Genomic DNA, 20,633 nt, shown 5'->3' with positions numbered 1-20,633 from the left:
GGATGGATGGATGGATGAAGAATGGCTGGCTGGGTGGTTGGATCAATGGATGGATGGATGGACAGACATATGAATATGTGGGTTAGGTTGTTTCCCTCATCGTGCTTTTATTTGTCCCAATGTATAATTTTATTTAGTTTGAAATGTCAGAACTGTCATTATTTTCCATATTTTTCATGACATTGTAATCACAACTAGCAAAGTGGCACTCAGTTTTAATTTGATTAACCTTTCACTTAACGCTATGTTTACTCTTATATTTTATATTGAGAATACTTTAATATCTTCCTATATTTACATTTCAGCACTCAGCCCTGTTACTCAGTAGGATTTATTTTTATGAAATATAATTAAATATATGTAATTGTGGGACTTATTAATGAGTGGTTTATTTTAAATGTATAAAATAAATAAAATAATAATAAAATAAATAAAATAATAACAATAATGGTAATAAATGTTTTCAACATTATTTTGTATAGAAAGCAGCCTGACCCTTGACAAAACATTTCTAAAGTGCTTGAATAAGCTCAGATATTCAAATATTTGTACATTTATTACATGTAATATTGATTTCATGGTTCTAATAATACATTTTCCTCAGCTCAATTCTTTTTCTTCTAACATGTCCTTGGATCTCTTCCGGCACATAGAAGCGTACATCATCTGACATCGGCAGACCTGTCACTTAGACCACATTAAGTTAAGCTGGCCTGTAAATCAGCCGTGACTTGACAATAGCTGTCTCTGAACGCTGAAGACTTCCCACCCAGCTATGTATACTCTGTGAAATTGTAGCATTCCAGTAGCTATGCGACCTTTAATGGCCCGCATTAGCCATTCAGACATGTTAACATGATTTATTGTGCACTAATCGCTGTAGGACATCTAATTAGATCATTACACAGAGACTTCATTCATAAACAGACTAATTGGAGCTAATGAAGAAGGAGCTAGATTCTCTGAGTTTTACCAACTGGGGCTGTCCAAGTCGAGTGCCTTCTAAACTGACAAGTCAACGCTTTGTTTATGTTGGAAGGAGATGGATCAGGCATGACCTCTCAACCCATTTCCTCAGTGGGTTCCTTGTGGGGGGTGTGGGGGCTTGAAGAAACAAGTCGCTGCCACAATGGAATGGCACACACATGTGCAACGGTGGAAAGGAAAGCAAAATGCCTCAAGTTTAACAAGCACAGACAGAGCAATTTGTTCTCATTGGAAGGTCCAACCCTGCCTAAATGTGATTATAAATTTAGGAAGACACAAAGTTAGTCTTTGTAAACTGTTTCTAATGCCTACCAGGTGGCTCTACCTTCTCAACATCAAGTATATATACCATTTATTATACTATTTATCTATATATATTTTTTGTTTAAATTATTTGGTATTGTTGTGGGTAATTGTAAACTAAGAGGAGAATTATATGTTGTTTTAACACTCATTTGATTCAATCTTAAGATCTTTCTTTAAAATATATTTTGAACAGTTCAATCAGAATAGCTTTGTTTTTTAGGCTACTGGAATTATAAAAACAATCAGAGCAGATTAATCCAAATGAAATATATAATTGAAGCAGATTCATTTTCTAAATGCTTTTTTAGATATAACAGGTAGAATAGAACCTAATTTTCGTAGGAATTTGCCACAAGGGGGCAGCATAGAAATCTGTTTTCACAGTGATCCAATGCTCTTCTCTAAAGTTTGATTCTAGTTTATTTCTGTAGTTCCATTATGTCTTGTCATTGTTTTTTTTAGTTTCAATCAATCTAAAAACAGACATATTTTCTTTTAAAAGTGAGACAAAAACAGGCCCACCAGAGGTGCGCTTGTTACCACTGGACACAAAACTACTTCAAACTTCGAAGCTCTGCTGACTGACAGTCTTTTCCTGCTGAAGATAAACGGACCACACACTGCTCGGGCCGTAATTACCTTTCCACACACCAGAGAGGGAGTCAGCCAGCCAGTTACAAGCATGTCCCTCTTGTCTGACATCTTAATTAGATGCCTAAGGCATAAAGGGTTACAATGTAAATAATATATCCTATTTGGAGTAATTTAATCATCCACCTAATGCATCCCAAAATAAATAGGGAATATACGTTTCTTTATTTTTGGAACTTTTCATTTCACCAAAAGCAAACCATAAATCTGGACGGCAAGAAATAAGTTCCCCTAGTATTTTTACACCTGTGTGAAAAAGTAGCTTGGGGTTGTTTAACTCAGGAATGCAGCTTTTAAACAGGAGACAGTTGAAGAATAGGTAAAACTGAAAAAGGAAAACCACCTCAGAGATGTTATTAGTAGCCATAAAGTTCACGCCTACAACTTACGTGGTTAATAAACAAAAACAATCTATCTGTTATAATGACTTGAAACAAGAACCAATAAAATATCCATTTAAATTCTTTTTATTTTCAAAATAAAGTTTTCTATCAAAGTGGCAATTAGACATATTTACAGTCTTGTGAAATTACATATACAAATATACAAAGTATATACAGCAATAATTATATAAATACACTCTATACGTGCTGATGCAACCCGTATGAGGCAGCTTTAAGGCAATGATGAATTGTTGTAGAAAAACAGCTCAGCTTTGGCCTCTCTTTAAGCAGAGAGCTCCTATTGTGGATGTTTAAGACACAGCGGTTCTTCACAGTAGGAAGAAGAAGAGCCCCAGGTATACCATGTAACCAGGGCCGGCCTGAGGAATAGCAAACAATGCATATGCTAAAGAAACCTTTCTAGCTGGAAGGTTGTGGTAATGGTCTTAAGCTATTTAAAGCATTTGTGCTAGTAGAGTTTGAGCTGGAAATAAACTGACATAAATGCAAGTGAGAAAGCGATTAAGTGACAGAAATAACTTCCTGTTCTTTAATCACTGATATGACGTATTGTGAAATGGTGCTATTTGAAAAAAATTAATTAAGGCAATAAAGGAAAATAATCTAATATCTTTGTTTTCATGTTTTGACACAGCAGTAAATGCTTTTTAAAAGCTTTTTGATTGCACAATAAAAAAAATGTATGCATTAGTGTTAAAGCAGTTCTTCACATCATGGATATGGAGCATTGATGGAAACAATGGTCTCTAACAGGTCTGACTGATAATCTGAAAGCTGCTGCTAAGAAAACCTAAAAAAACAACGATGACTGACAGCAGATTTCAGCAAATTAGTTTTCTTTTCTGGTTTTGCAGTAATGAAAATGTTATATAGCATGAATCCAGCTGGCTGCATCCATTCTTTCTGAGCAACATATGGTTGTTTGTTGTTTTTTATTTTATCCTTTTTTATGATGCAAAGCTGCTGCTGTAACATTAATTCATTTCTAAAGGATAAGATTTTAAAACTTTGAAAAAGTCTCTGTAGTTAAGAAAAAAATTCTATTACATTTGTATTTAAAAAGCAAATCATATGAAGTCAATTTTATTAACTCAGTTTGTTGTTTAACAATATAACAGCTGTGTGAAATGCAGAATGCAAAGAATGGGCGAAAAAAGAAATATCACATGGACCATAATAAATGGGGGTCAGTGGTGCAGATGTGGGACAATCTGCTGAGCTCTTTAACCTTTAGGCAGCAGCCTGCTGTCAGATACACAGAGTCAAGCTCACCACATGTGTCTAAGCAGACTTTTCTTATCTGTCACAAATTAATTCTTTACAAACTATATGGATATTTTTTTAGAAAACCTATAAAATTACGCAATGTAATAACTCCTGTGAAGTTATTAAGCCATCCTCTGTAGGAGAAGTCAAGCGCCCTGTTTCCCTCAAAGCCCTAAACTGCTGCTTAATTTGCTTGTGCCTCTGGCCGGCTCTGGCAATATGCATTCAATTAATCCTACATAAGGCTGCATTCTTCGGGGCAGGTACTGCATTGTTCTGCTGCTGCTGACAGGCTCATTATTTAAAGAGAAACCATTAGGCGCTCATTATTGTGCTAATTACAACACGCTGATGGACAATCCTAGCACAATTGGTCCCCCCCCCCCCTCCTTAAATCCGTACATGGACGTCATTTGGATAAGGCAATAAAAGCTTGCGCTCCAACTCATTTCAGAAGTTTTTCAAAACACAAAAGGGCCAATCTGTCTTCTTTGTACCTTAGTTTTAATAATTTATCTCATAAAAAATATTTAAAAGAGCTGCTTTTACAGTCTAAAGACAGAGGAGACATTAACGCGTCCGTGCGCCCTCGACAGCCCGCCTGACCTGTTCAGACTCGGGACAGAGGCATTTGTTTGGGGCAGGAGACCGAGCTGGCAGTCCCGGATCTCCAGGTCAGTCCGGTACTCACATCACTGTACATGGAGCCAGCTGACGCTTTGCTCCCCCAGCAGCAGCGTGTGCAAAAAGTCCTCCAGGACTCCAATGTCTTCCCGGACCAGATCCAGGCCCCCGAGGTGATCCCCACCAGGAGGCACATGAAGTATTTCAGCATAAACACGGCATAGTCCGGTCTCTGCCTGCTGCGGTCCGTTACGCACGTACAGTTGTGCGTAATCTCCCACGTCTGCCTGTTGTGCTGCTCATAAAAGTAACAGGCCACTATGACCGTGGCCGGGACGGTGTAGAGAACCGTGAAAACTCCGATCCGGATCATGAGGCGCTCAAGTTTGTCAGTCTTGGTTCCGCCTTGCTTTATAACGCTCCGGATGCGGAACAGCGAGACGAACCCTGCGAGCAGGAACATGGTTCCGATGAACAGGTAGATGACCAGCGGGGCGAGCACAAACCCCCGCAGGTTATCCAGGTTTTGATTCCCCACGTAGCAGATTCCAGCCACAGAGTCCCCGTCCACCGAGCTGAGCGCCAAAACAGTTATGGACTTGAGGCTGGGGATGAGCCAGGCGGCCAGGTGGAAGTACTGGGAGTAACTGGCGATAGCCTCGTTCCCCCACTTCATACCTGCCGCCAGGAACCAGGTGAGAGACAGAATCACCCACCAGATGGAGCTGGCCATGCCGAAGAAATAAATGAGCAGGAAAACTATGGTGCAGAGCGCAGGACCCGTCGTCTCATAGTGGATGTGCTCTGCGCCGTTTTCCCTGTTGCACGCAACTTCCTCATGTCCGGCGATCAGCCTGACAATATATCCCACCGACACAAACATGTAGCAGGCAGAGAGGAAGATGATGGGCCGCTCCGGGTACTTGAACCTCTCCATGTCTATGAGGAAAGTTGCAACTGTTGCAAAAGTGGAAATGAAGCAGAGGACCGACCACAGGCCGATCCAGAAGGCGGTGAAAGTCCTCTCCTCCTGGGTGAAGTAGGGATTGTGACAAGGCATGGCGCAGTTGGTGATCTGTCCCGTCTTGACGCGGTTGCGCATAGGGTGGCCCTCCGCACTGAGTGGCACCATGGGCGCACGGCAGAAGCAGCCCGTCTCGCAGGGAGACGCGGCGGGTTTGTGTTTGCCGGGGAAACCTCGGCCGTAGCCGCTCTTTTTCTTATTATATGGCTTCAGCGACCGGTTGGTAGGTTTGACAAGGACGGGAGATGCTGTGGTGGTCTGGCTCCTGTTATAGTCCATGCACAGAGTGTTTTGGTCCCCCTGCTCGGGCAGCAGGTCGCACCTCATCCGGTCCGGCCACGGGAAGCCGTACTGGCTCATGAGCGGCGCGCACCCAGCCTTGGCTCGCTCACACACGCTCCTGCACGGCGGCAGCGGCTTCTTGTAATCCTCCAGGCAGATCGGTGTGTACATGCTGCAGAGGAAGAAGCGCAGGTCCGGGGAGCACTTTATCTCCACCAGCGGCCAGAACTGGTGAACCTCCAGCCCGGCTTCATCCTGGGTGTCGTGGTTGAACTGGTTGGGCATATAGGTGAAGTTGTAGCCGATCCCTTTGCAGAGAGGAACCGATATCTCCTGGCACTGGAGCTCCTTGGCCGCCTTGCAGCGCGTTAAGTACAGGATGAGAGTAATCAGGACGCACCAAGCCGGGATGCGCGCCTCCATCGCTGCCTTCTGTGCGCAAACACTCCAGGACAAAACTGACAGGAAACTTGCGCTCAGCAAGAAAGTCCAACTAATCAAAAAACTCTTTCAAACTCATGCTAAACGCCAGGAGGAAGTCAGTGACACTTCAGTCCATATGAATCCAAACGGAAACCCGTTACTGTCAAACAACCAGGGGACTCTGACTGTCTGTCTGTGCGCAGCGCGTCTCTGCATGCTCTGTGGCTGACAGGCGGGTTGCTATTTATATGAGGGGGAAGAGGACACTCCCCCCGCAGGGACAGGGAGGGAGTTCAATTCAATCAGGAGTTCCCTCTCTAGGTGTTTGCCTTAAAATGTAAACCCTGGAGGAAAGGGTTAGAATCCCCCAATCTTTGTTTACCATACGCAGAAGGCTTTGCAAGAAGGGTGGGCATGTCAGTGTGCGTGATGGGTCTGGAAAAGGGTTATTGGTTACAATGGATACATTATGAAGGAATGCAGTTAGGCATGTTAATTGTTAGCAGGAAACTAATAGGTCAACTGATGGAGCTTTTTAGGTCAGCAGAACAAAACAATGAGGTTGCATCAGAGCAGCACTCATGTGTATTAAACTAGAGGAGACAAACAGCCCACACTCTGCTGAAATGTATTGTTCCCATTGTTTCTAAACACCCCATTTTTTAGGAAAAAGCAACAATTTTAAACACATTTATGCATCTATTCATTTATTTATCATTCAAATATGAGTGAGTTTTCCATGATTCGTAGAATCTTATGAAAAAAATTGGAGAAAATGTTTAGAAATGTTCTTAAAAATTACCTGAACGACAGCAAAACAACGCAGAAATTTAAAACTATGAAGATATTTAACATTTTAATTGCAATAATCAATATGCACTATATTAAAAGTAAAAAATAAAGTATTTTAATTTTTGAATCCATTTGTATTTTTACCACAAAAGTTGATAGATTTGAATTGATTAGTGACAAACAAGCATAAATATGAAGTACATGGAACCCTCTCAACTTGCATGTAGATATTTTTTTGCATGATTCCCAGGGGAGGGTGTTATGTTGTTCATTGTTTAAAAGCAGGTGGGTTAACCAGTCCCTTTGCAGTTCAACAGGGAACATTTTCAAACTAATGTTTTATGCAGCCCCCCCCTCCTTTAATTGGCTGATAAGTTTGACAGAGTACAATCTATTCACCGTTTGTCAGTAAGTCATTCTGAAACGAGGAAGCACAATGACTCTGTCCGTCACAGAGACCTCCTGCCTCCTTTGGATGTCTGACAATGTGAAAATATACATGTAGCCTTGGAGTTGGATGTATGTGTGAAAGAATGAGACAATGTGTCTACATGTTGATGTGTATGGCTGCTTGTCAGAAGCTGAATTAAACAGAGAATCACTGTGTGTGTGTCAGAGAGCGAGGTTTGTAAGGGCTTGTGAGCCCACAGCAGGGGTCCCGACTTGCTCTCAAAAGGAGGGGGCTGTTTGTCTTAACGCCGCTGCCAACGTTTCACTAAATGCATGCTGGGTCGCAGATTACCGTGTCACACCAACCGCCTAATAAACAGGACTGTGTGTTTGTGTGTGTTAACAGTTTCAGAGCTCAGCCCTAATGGAAATAAGCTAACATGGGCAGATACTGCATTGTGATTGCACTAATTAAAGTCATTCGCACTTCTTATTGGATTTAGCAGCTTCAAATGGAGCTAAGACAGTTTGGCAGACAGGCAGCATGTTTCCAATCCACAGGTTTTATCACAACTAATTAGCCCCCGAACTCCTGCATTTATAAAAAGGGTAGATGCTTAAGCTCAGGTTGGGGTCTCATAATGGTGGTTTTTCTGACAAAATTACTAATTCAGGCAGTCACAAAGATGAGGTAACCTCCTGTAAAAGAACTTCCTCCTGACATGATTGACGAAAATGATTTGGTCAGAAAGAAAAACCCCTTAGTATTTATAGAAAGATTGAATCAGAAAAACTAAAATCTTGATAAGTTGATGATTTTATGGCACTTATCATCCAAAAGAGAGACATTGGTAGGTTGTTTATTATTTTATTTTTATTATCAGAACCTATTCCCTGTTTTCTAATTTAAATAGCTGGAATACAAATCTTTACCATCCCTCCCAGACCCATAGGAGGATAGAATTTGCTTCAATTGATGCTGAATGTTTAACTTTGTATCACTAACATCCATTTATGTGTACGACTTAAAAGAGGTTAATTTAAGTTTAAAAGATGAAACTGGAAAAAAACTAAAATATATTTAACTGATTCATAAAGTTATTTAAGAATAATTTATATAATTTTATCCATTCTGCATGGATTATCAATGTGATTCCAATTTATTTTCCATAGTTTCTGTTATCCTCCATTAATAGTTCAGTAATAATGATTCAGTTACTTGCTACCAGCTGAAGCAATTCTGAATTTTCTTTTCAGAGTATGGTGGCGTTATTCAAATGGATACTAATTAGTTCTGAACATTGACAGTGTCTGAGTATTAACTGCTTAAGCAGACTAGATAGTTATTAAAACAAAACAGGAGCAGAAGCTTTACCAGAAAAAAAAAAAGTCACTCTTTCTAACTGCTGCTGAGAACTTTTTAGTCTTTTAGGAAAGTTTGCAGCTGTTGAAGTGACAAAATGAGCCAGTCCATCAGATCATGATCATCGGCATTCCTTATCACTCTCTCAAGTTTTTGTTAAGTTGATTCCATGGAAGCTAATCTCACATAAATATGACAAACTAAATAATTTCAAATCAATACATTTTTAATTCTGCATAAGTAGTCAGTAAAAAGAACTCTAAAATAAACAAAAACGTTGGTTTTAAAAGATGAGCACTTCCCTCGAAGGTTGACATGAATATAGATGCTGATGGAAGGAGCACAGCTTTAGAAAAAACAGACCTTACAAAACATCTGTTTCATTTTTCTTTTAAATTGTTACTCAATGCTTTAAAAAATAATGGATTTAAAAACAAGAAACATACCGAGGCATCCATCTAATCTATGTCTTTGATCCTGACAGATTAAACGGACAAAACCTTAGATATGTTCATCTGAACTATTTGTCCGAGTTGTGTTGAGGCTGGCGTATGATTTACTTTGGGCTGAGTTGTAGGATTCAGGTGAAACTCATAAGAAACAGGTGCCTCCGTCTCCCATCAGGGCCAGCTAAACAGCAGAATGAGCATCAGTTACACCAATCGCTGTCTGTCGGACTGGAACCCGTATTGATTAACAAGGCTGATAGACTCGGTGGCCCCAGCCACCAACTGTCGACTACGCCTCCTGCCTTCTGTGTGCAACGGGGATAGTGGGTTTAGGGTTACGCACTGGCCCCCTGCATACCAAATTTAAAAGGGTGGAAATGGAATTACTGCATCTGCTTAGAAGTCGATTTCTACATTCTAGAGGCTGACCCTGACTACTATACTCCTTTCGTGCTTTCCCACCCGATCGTACTCCAGATTCTCCCAGGGCTCTCAGTGTTGCTGATGCCAAAGGGAAAAAAAAGGTGGGTGTGTGGGGGTGTTTCTTACAGAGTCACTGAGGCATGCTGTGAAACTCTGAAATGTTTTTTCTTTGTATCCTTCTCATGGAAAGTTTGGCCGCCTCACAAACTCATAGCCATTGTTTTTGTTATAATGTGCAAATATATCTGATGATTAGTATTCATTAATGCTGACTTTTGCTCCAATGGGTGAGATGCCTTTGTCAGTCACAAGAGGGTCTAAAGCAGTCTTGGGTGAATGCAGGACTCTTTAGAGGATCTCTAGAGACTCTGTAGTGACATTTTAGGTTAAAAGGAAATCTAATGGTGCTGCTGCACATAAGCAGGTAAAACACTGAATGCTGGGGTTCTAATGAAAGACATACAGTATATAGATCTTCAAAATCCTGGTAATTGGTAAACCTCTGCTAAACAGATTAATGTAATGAGAATGGTTTTATTTATTGTAATGATTATAAAATAAAAGCACCCTGCAACCGACTGCTGACCTGTCCAGGGTGTAGCCGGTCTTGCGCCCTTAGACTGTTGGAGATAAAAAACCATCCACGGTTTTCCTCACTTATAAAAGTGAAAGCAACAGAGCATCACTTTTACTTAAAAAAAACTGTTGAAGAAATATTACAGGAATACTTGTTCTGTATACCATCACATTTTTGCCTACCACTCCCTTCTAAACTTGAAGTGAAATGGAAGATAAATTGTTCTCAATGCGACCTTATCCTCCATCATTATGACTGGCTGTGACTGGCTGGATGTGCTCTCTTCGTCCTCTGGCATCGGAGCTGGCTCAGAGCTCGTCTGCCTAGCTGTGTGTTTCCTGGACGGGGCCGCCTTTTGCAGCCGCTTTTTGTGTCTCTGCTTCTGTCTCCTTGAACCCCAGCCAGCCTCTGCAGATGGCCGCTCACACTGAGCCTTGTTCTGCTGGAGTTTTCTTCCTGTTAAAAGGGAGTTTTTCCTCTCCACTGTCGCTACAAGCATGCTTAGTGTGAGGAATTGTATTTGAGTCAATGAGTCGATGCAATCAACTGGTTTTCCTTAGATAGAAAACTTTGAATCAATTTGACTGTATGATCTGGTTGAACTGTAAAGTGCCTTGAGATGACTTGTGTTGTGAATTTAGCGCTATATAAATAAACTGAATTGAATTGAATTATGATGGGATACATTCTGAAATAAATAGTTAATTTCACATACTTCTTCAAAGTCAAATCATGTTTTGAAATAAAAGATGCAACTAAATGTGTCATTGTTTACAGATTTAGCAGATAAAACTAAAATTTTCATGTAATGGTACAGTGGATGATGTTTATCAAAATAAATGGTCCTCCTAATTGTCAATCATTCTCGTGACATGTCTATGTAAGGCTGTCCTACGTGCTTATCCCCATTTTCCCTTAACCGTGATGAGTTTGACATAGTGGGACAATTGCAAATCTTCTTTTGAAAAGTAAGTTTGTATGAGAGATGCAAAAAGCAACAAGTAAACAGAGCATGCACGAGGAGAAATAGGCTCATGCATTCTCTCGCACGCGTTTAATAGACGTTCCCTCTTGGAAGTGGGATGTAAAAAATGCATGTGCATTTTTTTTTTAAATGGAGAGGGCGGGTCTTATAAAAAATTCACAAAAATTCGCCACTATACCTTTAAGGCAACTTCAATAATATGTAGCATTAGTGGGAATACCTGGTTTTAGATTCAAACAAATCCACCAGTGAGAATACCAAGTAGTGCACCTTTCCAGAAATAAAATCCTGAAAAATGCTTCATATATTTATTTTCCTGTCTTCTGAGTCAGTGTGTTGTTTAATTGGCTTTAACTGCATTTACAGCAGGACATCTTTGAAACCGTATCTGATGAGGGGAACGCAGCTTGTCGTAACATCGGCACGTTTCAGTTGTTTTGATTGTATGGCGCCTCCTGTTGTCGGTTACTTAGAATGACAATTCTCCATGTATCACGTGACTTTTGGCAGAAACTTACTGCGAGTGTGAAGAATTGTCTCGTACGCAAGGAGAGGCTGTTTTGTATGCGATCGTTTTGTACTCAACTTTTGTACACAATTTAAAAATTATATTTTCAGTGCAATGTTAGAGTCCGGTTTGTAAAACAAATTTTTGTGTGTGTGTGTGTGTGTGTGTGTGCAACATTTAAGGACAGTTTGAAAAAAAGTTTTATTTGAGTGTGACATTAGATGAGAGTTTGTAACACAAGTTTTATTTGTGAACAATAAGATTTATTTAAGTGCAACAAATTTATTTGTGAGTGATAAGATTTGTTTGCATGAAACATGCTTTATGCATTTACAACATGCAAATGCATAAAGCATAGGATCACTGTTACCTGTCATGTCCCGCACTTTATGTCAGTTTTTAAATGTCAGTCTTGTATATTTCTTGTATATTTGTATATTCTTGAGAGTAAACGTAATTTAATTTCCCTTGTATGTCTCGTACATATGAAGAATGTGACAATAAAAGCTGACTTGACTTGATTTTTCCAGGAAAAAGAGGATGTCTGGTCACCCCAGGCCGCTACTTTCCACTACAAAACAAGATTCAAGCGAGAGGAATCTTAAGAAGGACGCTGAAGACTTCATTAAACAACCGAACAAGAAAAGGGGGAAGTTTGCTGAGACAGAAAATGGAGCAGATTTTCAAGAAGCGGGGTTTCAGGAAAAATATTTTGTTAAGAACGAAGCTGAACATGAGACCCGCAAAAAAAGCACCAAGATATCTCAGGAGGTAGGACCCTACACAAGTTGCCAGAACCAGATTAGGGCCATGGCGAGTCCAAAAAGGAAATTGACAGAAAATGAGAAAACTGACCAACCTGCCAAGAAAATAAAGACGGAGAAACCGATGGAGCAAGTCCCAACTACACCTTCCCTCTTATTGGACTGGGAGGCTGAAGACATAATTTAACAACTGAGCAAGAAAAAGGTTAAGATTTTTGAATCAGAAAATGAAGCAGACTCTCAAGAAGTCGAGTTTCTGAAAAAATATGTTGAGCTTCATGAACTGGGACAAGGAGCCTGTGGGTCTGTGTTTGCAGGTTATCGTCGGGAGGATGAATTACCTGTGGCAATCAAACACATCCCAAAACAAAAGGTGTTTTACATCCGTAAGGATGAGAATGGTAGAATTCTTCCCCTGGAAGTGGCTGTCATGCTCAAACTGAGAGATGAACCAGTGCGACATCCTTCTATGGTGTACCTACTGGACTGGTACAATCTGGATGAGGAGCTAATTCTAGTGATGGAGAGACCCGTGCCTTGTGATAACCTCCTTGTCTACTTCGTAAAGCAAAAACCTCCCCTCAGTGAGAATGATGCCAAGATTATAATAAAACAGCTGGTTGGTGCAAGCAGTCATTTACCTCCACAATGCAAACATTGAACACAGAGACATTGATTTGGGTAATATCCTGATAAGGACAGATTTAGAGGAGCCAAAAGTCTACCTCATACAGTAGACTTTGGGGTAAGTTCATTTCTTGACAGAAAACCACATTCAGAGTTTTGGTGGTTTTATGACCTACCAATCGACTCGTTGAGTCAAGACAAACGTGATGCTGAAAGCAGTACAGTATTGCAGCTGGGATCGGTCCTGTACAAGTTAGTCCACTATCCGGATATCTTCAGAAGGTGCTGTGAGATCAGCCAACTGCTGTCAAGGAATTGCCAGGATTTTCTGAAGAAAGAGCCTGTTTAGTGGTCCCATGGAATGCCCCTCTCTGGAAGATCTGTTGGCTCACCCATGGCTTTCTTAACCTACACCTCATCCCAACCCTTTACCTACAAACACACACAGATTTCTTTTTTCTTTTTTTAATTGGATCAGTCTAATTTAGACACAAGTGGGTAACTCTGGTTTTCCTTGTTCTCATTGTGCTCCTCTTTCCACCTCTCGTTGAAACACAATAAATCCACCTATCATCTTCCATCGGGTGTCCATCAAGGTCAAGGGTTAGGTCTGGTGCCTATCAAGAAAAAGCAGAACAATCCTAAAACACGATCAATTTTAGAGTAATTTGACTAGATTCCTTAATTTTCTCAGGGTGATCCTGTGTCCTCTTCAAGCTGAAATTACATACATTTTAGGTTAGCTTTTAGATTTGGGCTTTTCTCCGGGTGCTCCGGTTTCCTCCTGTGAAAATAAATACATTTTAGATTTTACTTGCAGAACATAAACTGTACATGTTGGACAGTTCACTTCCATTGACAATAGTATATACCAGAGGTCACGGATTAGTGGACCACGGTCCGGATCTGGACCCACCTGCTGGCTAATCTGGACCCAACCTGATTTAAAACATTCAAAATCATAGCAAGTTGTCCGACGACAATGTCTAAACAGTGCTGTGAAGCAGGATTCTCCACCATGAACAGAATCAAAAATAAAAATGGATCCAGGTGCTCAAAATGAGCACCTTGATATGTGCTTGAGAATGGCTTTCTCTCCATTCAAACCCAGGTTTAAAGCCTTGCAGGGCAGCATAAAGCCCACTGCGAACATTAAGCCAGAAAAAAGAAAGACAAAAGAAAAACATTCAGTTCAAGCAAGTGTTTTATAAAATATGTGAATTAGGAAATTGTCTGTATACCAAACCATTGGTGTTCCCTACTTCAAAAAATCACTGTAGATTTTAAAATAGAAAAAATATATATATATTTTTTTATATTAAAAAATTCAATGTATAACATGGATGCATAAACACCTCTTTTTATCTGTTTAAAGTAACAGATCATTAAGAATGTCTCCAGACCTTTACTGGTTGATGCTTTTCTTTATTCGGACGTGCTGATTTTTAATTTTTTACCCCTGCTATCAGGGTTGGGGATGATGAACCTGCAGTTACAGGATTTAAAAGCTGTTGTTTGCTTTTGTATTTAGCTAAAAATAAGCCTAAACACAAATTTGAATGCCATACATTTATTCAGTGCTTTCATATTGCTGAGAATGCAACAGTAACAGTAATATTATAATTTACAAATAGACTTTTTTACAATTTTTCCACTATGTCAGACTCACCCCGGTTAATTGAAAATTTATTTTAATGATCCACCCAGATAAAGAACATTCTTCTCTATACCTTTACATTTTCACATATTCTGTCTGAGCAAGGAGGAGGAGAAGAAACAATCTTTTAATCAGACTTAATCATTACTCCAAAGTCAGTTAACAATGAACTATTTTGAACATTTAACCTTTAGTTCCCTCATCCAAATTGCAAAGCAACAAAACCTCTTCTTTTTATAACTTTGTTTTGTCTACCAGTTCCTAATCTGCATATTTAGATGGGTTATCTGACTTCCTATCTGATTTGCTGTTGAATACTTACAAGGTCATCATAGTGAGGGATTTTAACATCCATCCTAACACGTAAGGTGATAGCTTGAATGCAGCCTGTTGACTCGAAAGAATTTGTTCAAAATGTGAATAGTCCCACACGTTCCCATCTTCATACTTTGGACCTTGTGGCGACAAATAGCATTGAATGTGAAGAAATAACTGTGTTTCCTCATAACCCTGTCCTTTCTTAACTTTCTTTTATTAACCTTCAGGATTACTTTAACAGAGTTCTCCGCCCCTTTGAAAATGAAAAACTTTAAAAATAGAAAGCTGGCTCCCTGGCTACACACTTTAAAATCCTCCTTCTCACATATAAAGCCCTAAATGGCAAAGCTCCATCTTATATCAGAGATATGATTGTTCCTTATGTTCCTAACAAAGCACTTTGCTCTCAATGTGCAGATTTAATAGTGGTTCCTAGAATTTCTAAAAGTAGACTTAGAAAACTTTTAAATTTGAAATTTTGCTTTGTACAGCTTGCATGACATTTCAATTCCTTATAGTGCAGCAGTGATAAAATGTAAACAGTGTGGGAGAAAAAACATGGTGCAAAATAATGCATTGACATGGAAGTTCAGAGTATTATGAAATAATATATGCAGTAGATTATGAATAAATCATTAACTAGAACTGAAGTTGTAGTTAATTATTTAACTTATTCAAAATCTGAGGTAAAATTATTTTGGCGTTCTTAGTTTAATAACTATAGCTCTAATCTGCTCACTTACCAGGATTTTGGGTGGCTTCTGGACTTAGGCTAGGCTATCAGCAGCGCTATTAATTATCAATCAAAGAACTATTTATGTCTTAAGATATGACTCTGCCAACCTGACATGTTATTAAAAGTGATATTTTTCCTATTTTTTCTTAGTGAAAATTTTACTTCATCAAAGACAGTCATAAAACAAATGGTTATAAAACAACCCTTAATATACTATCTCCATTACAGTTAAGAGAAAGCCCCTGTGAACATCTAAAAGATGGGTGGACTTAAAGGAATATAGGAGGATGTTCCAGGTGGATCATCAAAATAAGTGGTCCTCCTAACTGTCAATCATTCTGGTGATGTGTTTCTGCACATGCGCACTTTCAGGTGTAATATGTGTGGTGAGCTACGGTTTCAGCCAGTCATTGAATCTCACCTTTCTCACCGTGGTTCTTAGAAAATGGCTAAGGGTCGTAAGAAAAAAAGTGTCAACAAACTGTATGAGAAGAAGAGAAACAAGACCAGAGTGTTTTTGGAAGATTCTTTCACACGATGTATATGTATACTGAAAGCACAGGTACTGATGCCTTGGTTGCAAAGTTTCTACTCGACAGGTAAAATTTGGCACGCTATTTAAAGATATCAAATTCACACAACCGCTGGTAAAACCAGGAGAAATTAACACATGCAATGTATGTTCTCGCACATGATTAATAGGCGTTCCCCCTCAGGAGCAGGAACAGGGTTGTGCATGTGCATTTTACTTTTAAAGTAGAGATTTTTTTTCAAAAATTTGGGAAAATCCTTCAGTATACCTTTAAGTCTAGACTTTTACTCGACCGTTATTAGACACAAACAACCTTTGATATAAAGGCTTCCCTTGTAGGTCTGGTCTGAGGGCTACTTTTTAAGCATCCTTTTGAATTACTTCCTGTGCTTAGCTTCATCCATCTTTATTTTGACTTTGGATAGCTTGTCTGTTTCCATGGAGAAAATATTCCAGTGCTACATCCACCACATTTGATCCCTCAGATGGTCTGCCTAAATCTATGCAAAAATCAGTTTTAGATTTTTAGATGTTGTGAGATGGAATGATTCAGTGTTGTTTGGCGAGAAACCCTTCTTCTTCCTGATTTTTCTCCTTTTTGGCCTCAGGCTGACCACAAATCAAACATCTAAAGACTTTCTTTCAAATATGTTCTTCTGGTTGCAGCTCTTCCAAGGTCAGATTTGCTGAGCTTACATATAACAGCTGTCAACAGATTCAGCCATGGATCTCTGCTGCTTCTCCTCCACAGCTACTGTGGGCTGCTCTGCTGATGATGTGATTTACCATTACAAGAAATTTACATATTCCTTTTATCCTTTATTGCATTTCCTCCAAAATTTAAATATTTACACTTATTGCACCTCATGTGGGAAGCATTTGTACAAACAAATTATTCCTTAAACTGTTTGTGTGAGTAATTTAGGAGAAAATGTCACATCACCCTTCTTCTCCTATTTCTAATCTCCTCTCAGGTATCAACACATTTTGCGACTGACATAGGACTTTTGCACAATCTGTCAGCTGTTATCCAAACCTAGTTTTTCACTAAATGACTAAATTTATTGTAACTTAGAAGCAGTGTCCATTTTATTAAGCCACATTATTATTGATTATGCAACCCTGCAATTATAAATTAAATTTTATTTGCTGATAACGGAACTATCGGTCACTGCAGCTGGAATGTCGGTATCCAGGGGACACTGGTTTTAATTTGTTGTCATTTTATCAAAAGAAGTCAGTGTGCTCTAGCTGAGATCAAGCTACCATTGAAACAAATCTGGAACAGAACTTCATAAAAAAGTCCAGAAAGGAGGTCCAGCAGCATATTGCTGCTTGAAATTCTTCTAACAGTAAGACCTGCACTCAGTACACTTCACAACTGGACATGTACAATACAGGTGTGCATGTGTATTAAAATGAGACTTTGCCCAATGCCTTGCTTTGATTCTGTTTTATTTTCCTATATTCCAAATATTTAAAGCACTTTGCATTGTCTTTGTACTGAATTGTGCTATATAAATAAATTTGCCTTGCCTTGCCTTCAAGACTTACGTCATATGTTGCACCTCTTACCTCCACTAGTAGTTTTCATTGACTGTTTTCAGATGAAGTGATTTTAATTTTTTCAATTTTTATGTTATTTTTCTTCTTTAACAGTGCAACTACGAACTGAAGAGGATTAGGGCCACGAAAAAAAAAAGTTAACTGATTTTTAAATTTTATTTCAGTTTAACATGGGAAAAAAGTCAGAATTCTGACTTTTTTCTCAGAATTCTGACTTTAATCTCAGAATTCTGACTGAATTCTGACAATAAAAAAAGTCAGAATTCTGAGAAAAAAAGTCAGAATTCTGAGAAAAAAAGTCAGAATTCTGAGAATAAAGTCAGAATTCTGAGATTAAAGTCAGAATTCTGATAAAAAAAGTCAGAATTCTGAGATTAAAGTCAGAATTCTGACTTTTTTCCCATACTATACCGAAATAAAATAAAAAAAATCAGTTAACTTTTTTTTTTTTCAGTGGCCCTAATCCTTTTCCGTAACTACGGCATTTGCAGCTCTTGTGATTTATTCCTACTGTTTGGCCTCGATCTGAGCAGAGCAGAACATAAAGGAAAAAAAACCCAGGTGGATAATATAAGGAGTAATTAGGAACCGGGCTGAGGTAAGCAGGTGAAAGGCATGAACAATTAAGGTGAGCTATAAGGGCCTATCATGACACTTACCTTTTCCTTCTATTTAACATAATGCACTACTTTGCATTGATCTATCAACAAATAATATAAAAAAATACGAGCATTCAAACCTTGTAAAACTGTTCAAACTTTTACAAGCCACAATACGTGTGAGTATTTGGTGATGACATGTCCGTCTCATCCACTTTGTTGTCTTTTAACTTCTTAGTAACTCATCGAGGAGTGGAAGTCTCTAATTATCCGGCCATGACCGGAGGAAATTTGAGTTCCTGCTCTCTTCTGCTGCTCCTGCTCAGTGATGGATGGAGGATTTCTTCCTTCCTTCCACAGGTTAGATTCCTCAGCATGCTGCTCTCCAGCATGTTTACTTAAAAGGGAGGCTACAAATCAGCCTGGGGTGGGTTTTAAGACTTTATGCAGTCACCCTTAGCACACACACCCTCATACACCCCCCCACACACTTCAACACACACATACAACCCGATCGTGTCCCTCAGCCGACAGTGTGTGTATTGTGTTGGCTCACCTTCCCTCCGTTCATTAACCAGAGCAAACGCTGACACAAATCCCTCCCATTCAATCAGTCTACCGCCTGGCAGGACCATGACAGCTTGTTCTGTGTTAACCAACGCCTAAAACCAAACACACACACTGATAATAAGTTAATAGATAAGTGCTAAAAGGTGTAAAACTGAAAATTGGCTTAGAAACACAGAGGAGCCCAGTTACCAAAAGCAAGCTTATTAAATGCATACTTTGCCCTGGTGCTTCATTTTATTCTATGACTGTTTAAAGGGAATAAATCCTAAAGCATAATGAAAATTATCAGGTCTTTTCCAAGCATAAAAATACCCAAAAACACAAACATCTAACATTTTGAAGTCACAGAAATTTTTGTTACTTCATATTTCAACCTAAAGGAACAATAAAGCTCTGACTTATACCAAAATGCCTTATTGAGTCTGTTTACCAGCTGTTCTCATTTAACCATCATTTCATCATAGTAGACTGTTGTTTCTGTATCTGAAATACTTTAAGCAAAGTGTTGCAAAGTGAGAACAAGACATTCCAAAGGTAGGCACAAAGTGGTCCAAACAAAATGTCCCGTAGCTGTTGGCTTCTTTACATGTGAGTTGCAACATATTCTCATTATCAGTATGAAATCGTACGAAAAGTTATGCACACTATTCCGTACGTTTTGGACGTTTTTCCTCAAAAAACCAGATCAGTGCGCATGCGCAGGGAGACAGAAAAAAAAAGCAGATCGGCGCACCGACGTAAAACTGGGAAAAACGGTGCAATAATAACTTATTCATGTCTCTAACTACGTTGCTTGCTGTTTTATATCTTAGGGTTAGGGTTAGGGCTAATTGTAATTTAAATTCTATGTTCTTGAATGGTGCGTAAGATGCGCATTTTTGTACGATTTCATACGAACTCATAATGAGAATAGACTGAGAGTTATGTTTGAAAACACATGAAATGTATGTAATATAAATGTATGTAATGGTAAAGGGGATAAATTAGCAACAAAAAACAAGCATTTTAACATTTTCTGAATGCCTAATACTAATGATTTATACTTGTGAGATTATGCATAAAAAACATCTTTGTTTGACTAAATTCTTGATTTACTTTGTTATTTATTGTTGATCACAGTCCACATAACACACAGCAATATCCAACCAACCATCCTTGAAGTTAAATCTTTTGTTTTATGCACATTACTGCAGGGATGTACTTTTTGTAAAGGACAGAAAAAATATTTACATTTGTTAAATTAAAAAAAGACTGCAGACTCGGAGACTCAAATCTACCACACAAACATTGCAATAACCCTAGTCTACACAAACATTTATTTGGGGAGAAAGGACCAACCTTCTTCCCTTTTTTGTTATATTACGATTGAAGGTAATGAGGCAATAAACTCTGAGTCACATGTGGAGGTAGAACTGTAACATTTGCTCCTTGGGAGGTTTTTAACAAGTTTCAATCTGACTCTTTTACTTCTGACTCATTGTTTCAGGAGGTTTGGTTTCATTTTATGACCTTGGACTGCAATAAACAGCTTAAATAATCAAGCCATCATTAAAGTAAGGACTAAAAGAGTCAGTAATTACAGAATAATATCCGCATACTTGGAGTTATTTAAATCATAAAGGTTATGTACTTTCTGAAAAAAAGGCTGAGCTGTCAGGCTGATCTTCTGAAGTCGAACGTTTATTGATCCGTTTGCAGGAATCATTGTTTAACTAAAACATGTTAGAACCATATGACGGAATAAATGTTTGCCAGGTTATGACTTAATGTCTAAAGGATAATTGGAATGAGATAAAACGATTGAAAATGT

General features: G+C 38.9%; 1 protein-coding gene across 1 annotated transcript; it reads right to left on the bottom strand.

The window, feature by feature from the left end:
* Positions 1–2,433: 2,433 nt before the first annotated feature.
* Positions 2,434–6,198, bottom strand: LOC107088353 (frizzled-8-like). Its single transcript, XM_015380472.1, has one exon. The coding sequence runs from the start codon at positions 5,965–5,967 to the stop codon at positions 4,225–4,227; it is 1,743 nt and encodes a 580-aa protein (XP_015235958.1). The 5' UTR covers positions 5,968–6,198; the 3' UTR covers positions 2,434–4,224.
* Between the last annotated feature and the right edge of the window lie 14,435 nt (positions 6,199–20,633).

Source organism: Cyprinodon variegatus, unplaced genomic scaffold (genome assembly GCF_000732505.1).
Source record: "Cyprinodon variegatus isolate N-32 unplaced genomic scaffold, C_variegatus-1.0 Scaffold215, whole genome shotgun sequence".
Classification (NCBI taxonomy): Eukaryota; Metazoa; Chordata; class Actinopteri; order Cyprinodontiformes; family Cyprinodontidae; genus Cyprinodon; species Cyprinodon variegatus.
This window is presented reverse-complemented; position numbering and strand designations above follow the sequence as displayed.